Source organism: Colletotrichum acutatum (assembly GCF_030867785.1).
Source record: "Colletotrichum acutatum strain CBS 112980 chromosome Unknown BDZ83scaffold_7, whole genome shotgun sequence".
NCBI lineage: Eukaryota > Fungi > Ascomycota > Sordariomycetes > Glomerellales > Glomerellaceae > Colletotrichum > Colletotrichum acutatum.
The window spans coordinates 176,355-191,573 of NW_026849001.1; the positions used below are offsets into that span (position 1 = coordinate 176,355).

General features: G+C 53.7%; 6 protein-coding genes across 6 annotated transcripts; 1 reads left to right on the plus strand and 5 right to left on the minus strand.

Moving 5' to 3' along the window:
• Nucleotides 1-561, plus strand: BDZ83DRAFT_647037 (uncharacterized protein; the record flags this gene model as incomplete). The annotated part of the gene is made up of 2 exons (XM_060510036.1): nucleotides 1-151; nucleotides 383-561. The coding sequence occupies 2 exons, from the start codon at nucleotides 1-3 to the stop codon at nucleotides 559-561; spliced, it is 330 nt and encodes a 109-aa protein (XP_060370316.1).
• Nucleotides 562-942: 381 nt separating this feature from the next.
• Nucleotides 943-2,016, minus strand: BDZ83DRAFT_602132 (uncharacterized protein). The gene has a single exon (XM_060507147.1). It carries the CDS (start codon nucleotides 1,999-2,001, stop codon nucleotides 1,078-1,080), a length of 924 nt encoding a protein of 307 aa, XP_060370317.1. The 5' UTR covers nucleotides 2,002-2,016; the 3' UTR covers nucleotides 943-1,077.
• Nucleotides 2,017-3,775: 1,759 nt separating this feature from the next.
• On the minus strand, nucleotides 3,776-4,482 carry BDZ83DRAFT_602136 (uncharacterized protein). Its single transcript, XM_060507148.1, has one exon. It carries the CDS (start codon nucleotides 4,279-4,281, stop codon nucleotides 4,042-4,044), a length of 240 nt encoding a protein of 79 aa, XP_060370318.1. The 5' UTR covers nucleotides 4,282-4,482; the 3' UTR covers nucleotides 3,776-4,041.
• Nucleotides 4,483-5,044: 562 nt separating this feature from the next.
• On the minus strand, nucleotides 5,045-6,292 carry BDZ83DRAFT_566917 (uncharacterized protein; the record flags this gene model as incomplete). Its single annotated transcript, XM_060503898.1, has 2 exons — nucleotides 5,045-6,086; nucleotides 6,168-6,292. The coding sequence occupies 2 exons, from the start codon at nucleotides 6,290-6,292 to the stop codon at nucleotides 5,045-5,047; spliced, it is 1,167 nt and encodes a 388-aa protein (XP_060370319.1).
• A 1,311-nt stretch (nucleotides 6,293-7,603) lies between these two features.
• Nucleotides 7,604-9,045, minus strand: BDZ83DRAFT_399833 (phosphatidylethanolamine-binding protein). The gene is made up of 2 exons (XM_060502837.1): nucleotides 8,765-9,045; nucleotides 7,604-8,706 (listed from the first exon to the last, which is right to left on the minus strand). The coding sequence occupies exons 1-2, from the start codon at nucleotides 8,910-8,912 to the stop codon at nucleotides 7,910-7,912; spliced, it is 945 nt and encodes a 314-aa protein (XP_060370320.1). The 5' UTR covers nucleotides 8,913-9,045; the 3' UTR covers nucleotides 7,604-7,909.
• Nucleotides 9,046-12,932: 3,887 nt separating this feature from the next.
• Nucleotides 12,933-13,665, minus strand: BDZ83DRAFT_747489 (uncharacterized protein; the record flags this gene model as incomplete). Its single annotated transcript, XM_060513445.1, has 3 exons — nucleotides 12,933-13,028; nucleotides 13,168-13,578; nucleotides 13,633-13,665. The coding sequence occupies 3 exons, from the start codon at nucleotides 13,663-13,665 to the stop codon at nucleotides 12,933-12,935; spliced, it is 540 nt and encodes a 179-aa protein (XP_060370321.1).
• Between the last annotated feature and the right edge of the window lie 1,554 nt (nucleotides 13,666-15,219).

Sequence of the window (15,219 nt, forward strand, 5' to 3'; positions counted from 1 at the left end):
ATGTCTGCCGAACCCAACAGCAAGTTCGCGCCTGAGCCTCAGATCACGCACAAAGGCCGCGAGTTGAGCTTCAAGCAGAAGCTGGATCAAGCGGCTCACGACGCCCGTAAATCCGAAGAAGAGCCCAAGCAGAATCCCATCGTCGAAAAAGGTTGGTAAATCATTGAACCCCCATCCCGCTTATGCAACCATGTCAAAACACATCATAACTACCTTGCCGTCTCTTCAGTTCCATTAACCTTTTGCAATCTGCACCCGCATAACCCTCACTATTCAGCCCAGCCTTGCTCCGTCCTAGCCACTTCAATCCCCCTTTGATGTTTCCTCCATCCAATTTGTCGAGATACGTGTAGCTCATCAAAGACAATTTCCACAAAAAAAGTGACACAGTACATTCCAGCCGCCGCCAAGATCCTCGGTAACCCGCAGGAAGAAAAAGAGGACAAGATTTCGCGTCCAGGAATTCCGGGACCACCCGAACGGCCGTACGACGACGTCCAGGTGGAGGAATTCATCCGCCAGCAGCACCGTAGCAAGGGAGAAGACGGCATTCTCCAATGAGTTGCGACAAAACACAAGCGCGACCAAAGGAAGAGAAAAACAGCGCCACCAAGAATTTACCTAGCAGAGACCAAAGGAAACAAACACCAAAGAAAGCCTGGATACATAAGTTTTTTGATTGAAATTGGGCGGCGTTTTCTTTGGTATTTCAATTATTTTCGGTTTTTTACGAAGCCTTCACGACGAAACGAAAGCTGGCTTAAGTCTGCACTCGCCTCTTTTGTCCTACCACACTTTTACCCCTCGCAACGTCATCCCATAGCGCGGTTCTGTCAACCGGCTTGGCAATGATCAAAGCGCGGGGAAGTCAACTAGCATCCAACCTCACAGCATCAAAAGAGAGAGAGGAAAGGGGATCATAGCAAAACACCCAAAGGAAAAAACCTGTATTCGTACTTCAATCTAAAAAACAACAAACAACGTTATTGATTCAAAATAATATCGCAACACCTCAGGGCCCTTTGTCCACCTATGTCAACTCCGCTGTGGGCAGCAGTAGCCCACAAATGCCGCCAATTAGTAAAAACAAAATGACAACTTTCTTTCATGTATGAGAGAAATTGAGAAAAACTCCCGGGAATTATAGCCAAAAAGGGGTTTACACAGAAACAAGGATCCAAAAAGAACCGTATTTCCAATTTGAACCCTTTTCTCCTTAACCCCCTTTTTTTCCTTTTTCCCTTCCTCTTTTGATCTTTGGGGACGCGAGCACACGGCGTTTTGTGAATGGGGAGATTGCATGATTGGGAAGAAGAAGACTAGAGAGTAAGTAGTCGTCTTAAGCAAAGATGGTAAGGCCGGCAGCCATTGCGATACCGCAAAGGAGGCCGAGGCTCTTCTTGAGAGACGGTGCCGAGGCGACCTGGACTGTGGACGGCGTGGAGCCGGAAGCACCACCCGTGGCGGTTGAGCCAGAGGCACCGCCGCCGGAGCCGCCAGCGCCAGACTGGCCGGGAGCGCCACCAGCGCCTCCAGCACCTCCAGCACCACCGGAAGAGCCACCGGTGCCAGGAGCACCAGACGCGCCAGGGGCACCAGGAGCGCCAGACTGAGCGGGAGTTCCACCGGGGGCACCACCGGCACCGGGAGCGCCAGACGCACCAGGGGCACCGCCGGCACCAGGAGCTCCGGAAGCGCCAGGAGCACCGCCAGCACCGGGAGCACCGGACTGACCGGGCTGGGCAGGGGAACCACCACCGGGCGCGGCGTTGTTGTAAGAGCCGTAGCTGCCGTAGACGCCGTAGCTTCCGGCGCCCTGGCTGCCGGAGGGAGCAGCGCCGTTGGAGCCACCGCCGTTTCCTCCGGCACCGCCGCCATTGTTGGAGCCACCCCCGTTGTTGGAGCCACCGCCGTTGTTGGAACCACCGCCGTTGTTGGAGCCACCGCCGTTGTTGGAGCCACCGCCGTTGTTGGAGCCACCGCCGTTCTGGCCGCCTCCATTGTTGTTATTGTTGTTGGCACCGCCTCCGTTGCCGGCACCTTGGCCGTTGCCGTTGCTGTAGGAGCCGTAGGAGCCGTACACGCCGTAGGGGGCGGCGGTGATGACGGGGTTGGCGTTCATGGTGACACCGTTACCGTTGATGACGACGTCGGCGGTGGGCGTCGGGATGGGGCAGATGATGGGGATGGTCTTTTGGGCGCAGGGCTCGCAGTAGACGGTGGTAGGGGCGAAGCAAGGGGGGATGTCCTTGGTCACGTACTCCCACGGCTGGCCGGTGCAGACTTCGGTCACCGTGTAAGTGGCCATCCACGAGGTGGAGGGGTTGGCGGCGAGGGCCGTTGTCGTGTACACGGTGGTGTAGACATTGGTGGTTGCGGTGGCGGTGACCGTGACTGCCGGGTCGCAGGTGAAGAAGGCCGAGGTGGTGAGGGCTCCGGAACTGAGGGTTATTTATATCAGCAAGTCTGTTCTACGCGAGAGGTGATGGTCATATATCAAAAGGGTGTAATTGTTCTCACCTCATCTTGACTGTTGTTTAGTACTGACTTGGGGGTGGGAAAGTTGATTAGGCGTATATGGTTTGAGGGTTTGGAATTAGTTGTATGGGCGAGCGAGGGATTAGATTGAGCTGTACGGAACGAGCGACAGACAGGTTATCCTGGAATTACGGAACGAATGTGAGGGGACAGAGTCCAACGAATGACTGGGTGAAGCGGGAGTTCTTCTGGGGGCGGAAGACCGGGGGACGGGGGGGAGGAGAGAGAGAACTGGGGATCGAAAGGGCTAATCCAAGAGTTTCTTTCATCACGGCCGGCATCTTCGTCTTATAGGGAGAGACCAGCAACAGTCAGGACCACGGCAAAAGGACGAGCCAAGAACCAAGAAGGGGGTTAGCTGGAACACTCACTCGCCTGGCGGGTCCCTGGGTACGTTGTCCCTCCTCGACTGGCTGTACGGAGTATGAAAGCAAGCATCTTGGTGGGAATGCCGGGACATTGCGGTACATTCCTCAGTGCCCGGGTCCGGACGAAGACGGTCCCCTTGGTAGGAGCCGTTGACATCAGACATGTCCTTTCCATCCCGTGCGAGAGGCAAAGCATGCGGTAATATCCACCTTTGAGGGCCGGAGTGGATGCTAGAGGTGGTGCGGCTGATCCGAGAAGTCGGATTGAGGATAACCATCTTCCAATCCTTAGCAATCCTTAGTGTTGCTTGATTGCTAGAGGTGGGGATACTATCGCCCGCTTGGCAACGACGACAGACGAAAAGAGGCAAGGGCACATATTGTGTATGCCGGGATCAGAGACTCAGACGGGTGCCGGGGCGTTGACGCGCAGCAGCATTGCTCGGGGAGCTTGGCCAAGAATGCAGCCAGGGGCCAAGACATGTGGCATGGTTACACATCAACGGAAGGAAAAGTGTGGATGAGGAGGAGAGAGAGAGCAAGGAAGAGGCCTATGGGAACGCTTTCAACCTTCTATCGTCTTGGCTTCAAAAACCAAGACACGTGCAAATTCGAGACTAACAGTCTAGAACCCAAACCGCTACTTTCTTCGTGCCTGGATTTTTCTCCCTTGTACCTGAGGCTCTCACGGCTGTGTCTCGTCCCCTTGGGATTTCGATCGACCCTCACGGCAACAGCACTGGGAATGGAAGGAACCAAGAGGGACGCAGGCTCCCTTGCGGCAGGAACTCCTACACCAGAGGATCCACCTTTCTTCTCTTCATGGTTCGCTGAAGAGTATCTTAGGTAATGTATCTTACGGAGTGCAGACTGGACTGTGCTGACACTTTTGACTGCACCTTCCTTCCCTCTTCAGCCCCAAAATGACGAGAGGTATCGTTGGCATGCTCTCTGCCTTCCACCACTTTCATACAAAGTCTGAATCCAGCTAAGGCACGCAGGGAATGGCAATCATGGCATCAATCCAGTCTAGCCAATCGACATGGCGTCAACTTAGGTAGACAGGGGATGAGGCTCGGGGCATTCTTTCATCACTTGCCGGCGCCGTTCCTGGATACTCAACGTAGGAGCAAGGTTAGAGGGTCGGCACTTTAGATGCAGGAGAGTGTTCTTCCTCCTCCAAACCCTCATATCTTTTCCATTCGCAAACGGAATCCAGTAGCGAGCAATGAGCGGCTATCCGGGTTCCTGGCACCACAGGTCTCACCATTTCAATAATAGCGTCGGTTGTTCTCTCGACGAGCATAGCGAAACACACACACGCACACACACGAAGCGTGAGAAAGAATTTACTACCCATGCCTGTTTCGAGCATTTGGCATGTCCCCCATCAACAGCATCCCTCACCCACCGCCCGTGAAATGGGCCTAGGGAGAGACTTCCTATAATCCAGGGAATTTTAATCTGCAGAGCGATCCAACTCCGAAGAGAGGAAAAGGCAACGCGACACCGTGAGAAAAGACTGGGTGTAGGTCGTGGCAGCTCTGGGTTACTTTTTGATCTAAGGAAAAGAAAAAGAAGAAGAAAGAGAGAAAGAATTTTCGCAGCGAGCCGCCCTTTTGAAGCTGCTGGAATTTGGCACTAGACCGTTCTGGGGACCCGACCCATCGGTCCTACCGTGCAAGGCGTATGCTCATTAACTGCTTGTTGGCACTGTACAGTACTGCAGAGATTTCTGCATAATCCACAGTGTCCACTTGGATTGTGTGGGCCGCTGCTCTTCAACCTTCACCGTTCCGGTGTTACCATTACCACGTTGATCATGCATGCTCAAGAATAAGATTATCATTCAGTCCCGTCTAGTCTAACCAGCCGAGGAGTACCATCATACCAGAGAAATCAGGAGACTCCATTGCCACGCGGAACGACACTGAAAACATCATAAGCCAAGATTGTTGGACTCCATGGGCTCGACTCGCTCGAGCAGCCTGCCAGCCCTACATTACGAAGTGCTTTCCCCCCTTCCATGATCCCAAGCGCCTAAACACCCAAGTATGCATCTACCATTAGCCGGTTCCCATGTCTCTCTTTCTCTCTCGCCTCTCTCCTCTCTCTGTCTTTGTCTTTGTACTTTCTCTCTACCAGTTCTTGGTGACCGTCATGGTTCTTGATCCCGCTGCGAAATCCTTGGCGTAGTCAGTGCCGATATACCGGCCCTTGAACGCCCAGATGATGATGCTGGGCAACCTCCACGTTCCCATCTGGCCGGTAGCCCTGCTCCGTCCAATCGTAATGCCGGCCACGACCTTGGGGTCGACGACATACGGCGCCGGCCTCGGCGCGCCCGTGAAGTGAGCCTGAATACTCTTCACCACGTGCTGCACCTGCAAGTCCGCCAGCCGCCCGTACGCGCCCTCGAGGTTGCCGACGTCGCCCACCACAAAGATGTTGTCGTGGCCGACCGCGCGTAGGCTCTGGTCCTGCTTGACGTACCCGGGCGGGTCAAGCATGTTGGACGGCAAGAAGGCGGTGTTAGGGATGGCGCCGACGGTCGGCAGGTACGCGTCCGTCTGCAGCGTCGTCTTCTTGCCGCTCTTGTCCGTGAGCTCGAGCGTCTTTTGTCCGTTGGCCTCCGTCTTGACGCCCGTGACCTTGGTGTTGTGGATCGTCTTGACGTTGAGCTTCTGCAGCTCGTTGAGCGCCGCCTTGCGCACGCTGTCGGTGAAGGGGGGGCCGAGGGGCAAGTCGTCGTTGTAGATAAAGTAGACGTCCTTGCTGCGCTTCTGCGAGTACTCGAAGCCGATCTCGCCCACCGTCTCGGTACCCGTGACGCCACCGCCGGCGACGACGATGCTCTTGGCGTTGGAGAGCTGCTGGCGGATGTCGCCGAGCGCCTTCTTGGTCTCCTCCGTCGTGCCGACCTCCTTCCACGGCATGCTCTCCTTGGCGCGGGTGCCGGTCGCGATGACGACGGCGTCGTATGCGATTGACCTACGACTGCCGTCGTTGACCACTACGTCGACGGTGTTCTTGTCGTCGTTGAGCTGCTCGGCCTTGCCGATGATGACCTCGTAGCTTTCCTGGGGGTACTTTGCGAATGACGGCTCAATGGGGTGGAAGAGCACGTCGTCGCCAAACTGGCCTGGCACAACGCCGCGGACGGAGGCGAGGTTCCAGTAGCTGTGAAGCTTGGGTGTAAGTGGATGACGTCTTGCATAGTGTGTGTGTGCGCGTGCCACGCCACCAAGGATGGGAACTTACTGCTCGGAGTTGGGCGTCACCAAGATGACCTTCAGGTCTTTCACCAGCGGCACCGTATGCTTCAAGGCATGGTGTGCAATGGGCAGGCCGGCAAGGCCAGCACCAAGAACGACGAGGGTAGGCATTATCGCGTGGCTGTTGAGACTTGCGGTTTTTGGGAGTGCGCGGTAAGGTGGGGGAGTTGCGTTGCGAAGCTTCTATAGCTCCGGGAGCTTGGTAAAGGTAGCTTGAAGACAGCGGTAGGTCGTATTAAGGGTTTTTGGTCCCCCTTGCAGTTATGCCAGGATGTAGCTCTTCCGAGTTTCTGATTCGTTTCGAAACGTTGGGAAGATGTGTGAGTTGAGGTGGATAGGCAAACTAGACCCTCCAGTACCAAGCAGAAGAGCGTGGCGACGAGAATTGCTTTATACAAGATTGAACGGGGCGGAACTTTGGAGTGCGTCTACTTCTGATTAAAGTTATGTACGATAGGGAAATCGGATTTCACAATTGCGCCTTGGGTTTTTTGCGTTCAATGGGGCGCCAAGGTGTAGTACGTGGTGTAACTCGGAGACATTTCTGCTCCGTTTTGGTGTAGAGCACCCGAGCATCGACAGGGCCTCCTGGAAGTCCCAAGTCGTCAACCCCGGACGAACACCAAAGACGGAAGGAATCACACCTCACATAGAGATCTAGACAGGTATCTTCGGTGCTAGATTGATCGTTGTGGGCCTGTGACAAGGCGCATCGTACGGATTAGCCGCTCGGGGCGGATACAGTTATTAGTCAGGTAGACGACTACAATCTATTACCTGTAGACTAGGCGCGCGAAAGAAAAAAAAAAGAGGTATAAGTGACTCGTGCAATGATTTGAAAGGGGGGAAGACATCCGCATGCGCAAGGTTATCAATGTGTTTCTTTGTCTACGCCTAATTCTTGCAGTTGTTCCCTTGCAAATGCCTAATATTGAGCACACTCGCAAGGGAAAGCTGTGTTTGAGAGTGCGAGGGAGCGCGCGGTGCGGAGCGGACTTTTTTGCAGGCACTGAGACATTGAAGAGCAGGCGCTGGCATGACTAATAACCCATACGGGGGCAGGTCGTGACGACCCTCTCGGGAAGGAAGGGCGTGACGACATCACATGATCATACATGTGACACGGAGCTGATCAGTACCCCGGGCCCGTGCGGAGGAAGGACCCCTAGCCAGGATTTCGGGGACTGGACCCAAATCCCTCCGGACCGGCCAAGTTCTTATCCCGATCTGGCTGTGTTCTTGTCCCGACCCGGCCACGCTGTCCCTCCGACTTCGATCTTGACAGTCCCGGTGCGCTAAGTCGTGGCACTCAGTTGGCTCTCACCACTGTTATTGCCAGCAATATCGGCTCATCATTTGCGCTGTCATGATAGCGTTTCGGTGGGAGATGCAAGTTCAATCGTGGGCCATTCTGGCTCAATGATCCACAGGTAGGGATGTGCTGCTGGCGAGCGAGCTATTACCAGGATGTTTGTCCGGAGTAATGGGGTATCAAACATCAATAACACGAGCTAATCACAACTACAAAGTGAACGGAACGCAACGTGGCCGCGTCTTAGCTGTTGTATTGGCATGCTGCTCTACCCTATATACGAATGGCATCCCTCGACAAATAGCCTACAGCGGCAGCCAGGATAAGAATGAAAAACATCTTCTGGCCTTTTCAGCAGGTGTAACCAAAACTCCCCAAACTGGGCCAATCCCTGTGCCCGTAACGACCTATGAAGGTTACATGAAGATGAACAGGGAACCGACGAGGCAGAGACCCATGGTCATGATGCCGAGACTGGGAGCGAGACTGAGACCGCTGGCGCGGGCAGGGTTTGACGGCTGAGCACCACCAACGGGAGGCGCGCTGGCACCGGGCATACCGGGCATGGGCATCGTCATACCAGGAGCCATGCTCATGCCGGGCATGTTGGGCATACCGGGCATTCCACCACCACCGGGGGTAGTCGGGGTTCCAGCAGGAGGTGCAGGGGCGGGCATCGGCATCGGGTTAGGCTGCATGCCGCCTCCACCACCGGTGCTGTTACCGCGGCCACCTCCACCACCAGTTCCTTGACCAGCACCAACGGGTCCGGCGTTCGTAACGCGGAAGAAGTTGCCAGCGACGACCTTGTCCGAAAGACCGGCCGCCATGAGGCCGTTCATGACGTTGAAGTCGCGACGGCTCTGCGCCGCGCCGGAGAGGGCCATCAGGCCTTGCTGCGTAATCATCGTGTGGTCGACCGCGACAAAGGTGTATCGATGGCTGAGGGGCTCTCTCGCGGGCGGGTTGGGACCAATGTACGGCGCCAGAGCGGCTGCGTTCATCTTGTTCTGCATGAGGAACACCTTCTTGGGCCCAGCGGTCGTGTTGAGCGTCGTCGGGGTATCGGCAGACATGAGGCCGGTCTGCATCCAGTGGAGGAGAGTTCCGGTCTTGGGAGGTTGGTTGGTCGGGACGTCGATATCCACCATTATCACCGCATACTGGCCCTTAAGCTGCTGCTCGGTCGCAATTGTTGGTTGCGTCTGACTAGCTATTGGGTGTTTGTTAGATTGACCTCGCTTTTTGGTCTCGACAGTGTGAAAACTTACAATCCCTAGGCAAGTTCACGCCATCCAGTGCCGAGATGCCTCCGTAAGAAACAATTAGGGGAGTGTTTGACTGGGGCATAAAGCCCATGGGCGTAGCGGCCGACGTCAACGTCGCCGCCGCCAGGACGGCAATAGCCTTGGACAACATTATTAAGAAATATCTCGAAGGAGCGGATAGTAAAGTCGCTACTGTGTTTAGAATCGAAAGAAAGAAAGGAATGAATAAGAACAACACAGCCAAACGGAAATACCTGGCTCATCCACAACGTCGTTTAACAGGAAAGAAAAAGAGTTTAAACTGCGCTTTAGTTGCCTTTGAGCGACCTGCCCAGACATTATCTAGGGCGCCTACTCTTTTCGCCTCAAGTAAACCTTGGGGGTCATCCGTGGGTGCGGAAACATTGTCGATCCAGGATGAAACGCAGTCTTAGCACTGTTGTTACAAGACGCAACTGCCTGCTGCATGAAGCATTGGCCCGCGGCCACACTTCCTGGGGCTCGGGAGATGCGCGTCGATGGACGGGGAGAGCCTGTACCTGGATTATGCAGGGTTGCCCTTATTTGAACTTAACAGGAGCAAGCTGCGACTGCATGTTGCGACATCGCGCCCTGCCGGAGGATCGCGAGAACTCCACCCTCTTTCCGCCTTGAGTGTTTGCTTGAAGTAGCGATACACCATGCCGAGATCTCCAGCATTATCCCGCTGTTTCCTTCCGTGCCGCTATATCCTCCCAAGCGACCCCGGAAAGGACCCTTTAAACCTGTCTATGACTACCTTGGCAGAGTCTGTGAAAATAAAGGTTGGCGATCATGTTAGCCGGCTAAGAGTAGTCAGCTAAGAGATGGGATGCTTATGCGACGTCGGCATAGTTTCTGGACTCAACCCGAGGTCTGTGTGTTGGAGACGCGCCTTTACTGTCTTCTCCTGGCGACTGGTCATTGCGGTGAAAGCCAATCCCATTGTGTTGAGTTGGGCTCCGGCTCTTTCCCGTGTTAATAGTTGATTGTAAGCCAATGGCAAAAATTCCCGTGACTTGCGAAACCAAGAACAATGAAAAATGATTTATCCTGCCACGGCGCTCCCAAAGAAATGGAAAAACGGATGCAGCCGGCCTCACTTCTGGGAATCCATGTTGACTTTGTGGCTGGCACAACCCCGCCACTGAGAGTAGGTACTGACTGCAGGAGACCATGAAACATCGGCCTTTTGTTTCCGATACTCGGCATCCGGAGTCTACCAGCGTCTTCGCCAATGGCCGCCCGGAACGTATAAAACCCAAAAAGGACGCCATCTGAACTTGTCCACGAGGCCACAGGCTGCAGAGAATAGATTGATGGTGGTTATGTGCGCAAAGCCCGCATTACTGCTCATCAGTTGTCCGGCTTATCGCGCAACAGACTTGGTTCGACGAGGGAATTTAGAGGGGAAAGTGAATCCCAAATGGCTGGGAATGACCCCAATCCGGGTGGGATTGAGGCTCAAGCTTGTCTCATTTTACTAATGATCTTTCCAGCAGCAAAATCGGCGTCAATGAGTCGTCACGGCATGATTTGCCCGCCGAATGCGCCTCAGAGCCAAACCCATGCTGCATTCATATAATCAGCACTGGAGTGCTGTGTGACCGCCAAGGTTCTATGTGGGATGCCAACATCGTCAACTTGCTTTGAGTGGTGATAGGAATGGTGTTTGACCGTGGTCTATTGGCTTCAGCTGATCGACTGCGCAACACCAACCATATGATTTTGCGGGAGTGATCATCCGTCGTCGTCTTCTCGTGAACACCCTTCTGCCACCTGGGATGAGCATGATGTGATTAATCGCCGCAAAAGTGTTTGTCTGCTCCAGGAGATCGACAGTGTACACAACTAGATGGGGATTCCCGGCCTGAGCACTAATGCATTCGTATACTTTGGCTTTCTGCGGGTGAAGAGGCTATGCTATCCAACTGGTTGGAGGGCATGATAGCCATGGCTGGACCACGATAACCCTCTGATTCCCTCAATTGGGAGCAGGGTCTGGGATGATTGATATACAGAACGAGACCTAGGCCTATTCGATGGTTTGCGGAGCCAAAGAGTCTTTTCTGTGTATGGTTGTCCGACTCAGAACACTCCGGCAGCGGGGTTGGTGGAGGATCGACAGCAGATCAATTTGGGCTGTCGAGTGTTGTAAGGCGAGTCAGGGGTCCTGAAGACAAGATCAGACGAGAGTTATCGTGGCATACGTCGGTGGGTTCAACGGTCGTCATCCTCCTTCCCGTCTGCGTATTTGTTAGACAGGCTATATTGCAATCTATCGCTACTGCTCAGGCCTTTGACCAGGAACGCAAGCGTCTGAACAATACTTCTCGGGCGGTCGATGCCGTGCCTGCTCCTTCAAAAGTCCAGTTAGCATCTCAAGATCGTAATCTCATGTAGACAGACTTCTCAAATACCGTGTCAGATCCGATGGTGTTGGTTTCATCTGAATCATGTGCCCGTCGTGGTTGTACGAGAGAGGAGGAAAAGGTAGCCGTGTGTCACTCGGAGGGGTAGATTTGAACACAGCGACAAATGCATACCTATCTGCCTCGCTTTCGCGGTTCGAATTGAGTGAGGAGGTTAAGAATCTTACTTCAGGCAGGTTGTGGGCATGTTGGTACCTACGTCAGCAGGGGAGCCTTTCGGCCGGGATGAAGCTATCGCATATTGAACTTACCGTGTCTGCAGGATGTGGCTGGAGGAAGAATTGCGCGAAGCCCATCGACTTCTCTGAAGTGGAAGCAAGCGGGTAGAAGGGTCGTTCACGTATCGTATAGAAGGACGCGCCTTTGGGACAAGTCATGGGCATTCACATCTGGTAGGTGCGGTCCGGTACCCCTTTCATGCTGCTCTCCTGGGTACGGCAGGGACGGTCGTCGGCGTGTCCAATCAACCGACACGTGTAAGGTAGATTACTCTGCATTGGCGATTTTGGTCGTCAACGTCACTCTGGACACTGTAAAGTTCACTGGATCATATCCAAGTGCCAGGATTGGAGAAATTTATTCAGCAAGACACCGTATCATTAAGGGAGAGTAGTTTTGTTACGTCCAAGTCGTTGGCTTTTTCGAAACGGGATGATGACATGCTGCGGGAGGTAAAGGATTGTGATCGGTCCGTGTAAGATAGGCTAATACTTGTCCCATTTCGCTACCGAAGGCTTATGAACACCACGTGCTGAGCTTTTCGAGGACGAACTGATTCAGTGATATATCTGGGACTCTATCAATTTACATTAGTTCCAGTCGGCATTCTCAGGAAAGGAGCACGTAGCCCTGGTTGTTTCTCAAGAATGGCATCATTGCAACCTTGCAATGGTCCACGTTTGAATAGCCCCTGGCTGATCTGAATATTACTGTATCATGTCGGAGTAGGAATCTCGTACTTGGATGCCTCGGAACTTCCTTCCCCTTTCAGATTTGTGATTTGGTAGTCATCATCTCGACTTTGCTCGGGTCGTACGTCTACTTACACGAGAATACAAGGACAGTTCTCCCTGTGGCTTGTTCCTTTTACTCGAGAAATGTTTCACACGATGGCAGGCCGTGACAAACTAAACGCTTCTTTTGCGCTTCGGGGGCAAGAACCATCAAATCAACCTTATGACTGAACAAAATCACGCTCGAGATGTACTCCATTGGCCCACACATCAAACCGAAATCTCTCGCAACAAGAATTCAACCGTCAGTGTATGATGATAGTGGCGATTCCCAGGACGATCCACCAGTTCTCCCGCCACGCTCGCGTGTCTCTCAAATGAGGGATAGGCAACCGTACCACAAAGGCTTTGTCGAAATGCCGTTGAGGTTGACAATCCATTGTGAGTTGGAGTCCACGGATAAGAGCGCCCTAATTCTCATCTCACAAGGGATTACACTCTAGATGGCTGAAGAGACTGCTTCAAGGAATCATATGGTAGGATTGTGAGGTTTAACCCGTGGCGAGAATCACCAGTCACTGTGATCACTCCCGCGCTGGGTGGCACCCACTTTCATGATCAAATACAACTGGAGCTGGTGGCCAGAATGACGGCACAGGCGATCTTTGCAGTAGGTAAACCATGAGGTCCTCTGGGTTACACTTACACCAGCGCTGATTCACTGACAGGCACGGCGTTACACGTACCTCTGGTAGGATTCGAGAAACCTTAGGCAATCAACATGGAGCACTCCCTCATCACAACCTTCTCTTCCAGGCTGGATTCCCCCCAAGATTTGGCCCGAATCGGCGTGATGGTGACGTACTGTAGGATTGTAGCAAGGGAAAAGACTGAAGACTAAGAAGTCCCCAATGATGGTCTGGTACAGCAGAAAGGCGGGCAAACCGCCACAGAACCCTATTGCTGCGAAATACACACATCGACCACGGAACTCTACGCTGACCTTGGCCATGTCTCGATCTCGATGTTCAGTATTGAGATGCGAAAGACGCTCGATGCTCGATGCCTGCTCAAGCTCTATCGGAGACCCATAGATGAGGAACGAGCTCCCATATCGCAGAGAGGGTCGCGCCTGAGAAGTCAGAACGGCCGTCAGGATGACGGAGGGGATCGCCGGAGAGCTCAGCGAGAGCCAATCATTACCGGGACGGTTAGCGGCGAGGATCTCGTTGGGCGACAAGTTCAAATCCCTCGGGCCCCAGTAAATTCGGACGCAGAGGTGCCGCAGAGTGGCGGGGAAAAGCACCAGGACGGTCAGAGAGGTTTCGGGGATCGAAGGGGGCAGCAGGAAAAGAGGACTCGGCGTGCTGCTATCTTCTCTCGTCTCTAGTAGGTGGTTTGGTAATGCTCGAGCCTAGGAGGACTATCATCGCTAAGTTTGAGGATGCGTAGACGTTGATACTCTCACATGAATCGGGGAATCGAATTCGGGGCTCGTCATTGTGGATGAAGTGTCGGCCGATAATTCTCTCTGGGCGTAGGGGAGACAATAGATGTCCGGCTGGAAAGCATCTGTATAGGTAGTATAACATCACTCATGACGTTTCAGAGGATGTTTCCCCAGACCTCCACGACCCCTCGGCCCCCATCAAAGGCCCATCGCAGGCGAGATCGATGTCATTATGCGGGCCATTTGATCATACTGCGTGGTCCAGCCGTTGGGACGGCTCCTACCGTGAGTTGAGGACGCAGGGGCGAAGGTAACCCTCCTAGCTAGTACGTATTTACCAGCTGTGATTCAGGGGTCGTCGCTGAGTACGGTATGCTGTCACAGACGACCATCCGCCCAAAGTAGGAGGATTGAGATCTGATTGTGTGTGCCAGCTCTTCGGGCATAGCGGCCGATAGAGATGAGGTGAGGTGAGAGGCATGGCGTCATCACGTGTGATGGCATACCTTTGACGGTCGCGCAAAGAAACAGTTCGTTCATATCACTTTGAGGTATGTGAGCTCTCCTTCTTTCTTGTGGTCCGGGTCAGACAGAGTCAGGGTCTGGAACCTTGGCGCGGGCCTGAGTCTCCATTCGAGGCTGAGGGGAGCTCATGGAGAGTGTGGATAGTAATGGTATGATGCAGGTGGCGGGAACTGCTTCATGGGTGCTCCTTTAGTATAGACGGGAGGCTTTTTTTTCTCATTGTCAGCCGTCGTAAGGGTCGCACGATGATGAGAGAAGCTGTGGCAAGGGGTGAAGCGAAGGCAAAAAATAAAATAAAATAATTCTAGCTCTAATAGCAGCTAGGTGTGCATGACAGACAATGCAGCAATGCTCGAACGAAGCGAGACGGGAGCCGCATTCTAGCTAGCAAACTTGCAAATCTTTGAAGATCTGAGAGAGAAGAGGGTTTCTTTCCGCCTCATGGAACTCGGTCTAAGCGGGCTGTCGACGTAAAGAGACGTAGAAAGACGTAAGTTGTGGTGCCGTCTGTGGTGCTATGAGGTCGTCGCGCGTATCATTCCTTCCTGTGACGGAATGGACCAGCGTTTGAGCCTTTGGGTGGGAAAAGGGGGGCGTGTTTGTGGTGTGTGTGTGACGGAGCAGCTTGTCAAAACGTTACCAGGGAGGAAGGGGGAAATGGAAGAAAAACGCTGGCTCCAACGTTTTGATTGGTTGACTGGACTGAATGCAGGCAGGGGGGGATCCGACCGTCGGACCAGGGGGTGAGAGAGCAGCCATTGACATCATAGGGCGCCGGGTTAGTGGCGCAGCGTGACTTCACACGAGACTTGATTGGCAAGACCTGACGACACACCAACCCCCAAAGAGCTCCAACGACGTAAACTGAGGCAAGGCCGAACGAACTGAGAGGATGGAAAAGCTACCTTCCGTCAGCCTTGACGTCTGTGTGTCCCATCCAGCCAGCCCCAAAGTCTGAATTTCTATCGTCTGCCTACGGATACACTCCCACTATTCGTACAAGCTACGGCCGGTTCGAGGTCTGTCCGTCGCTACGGATACGTCCTGGCCACATGCATCGATCCATGGTCCATCCCCATG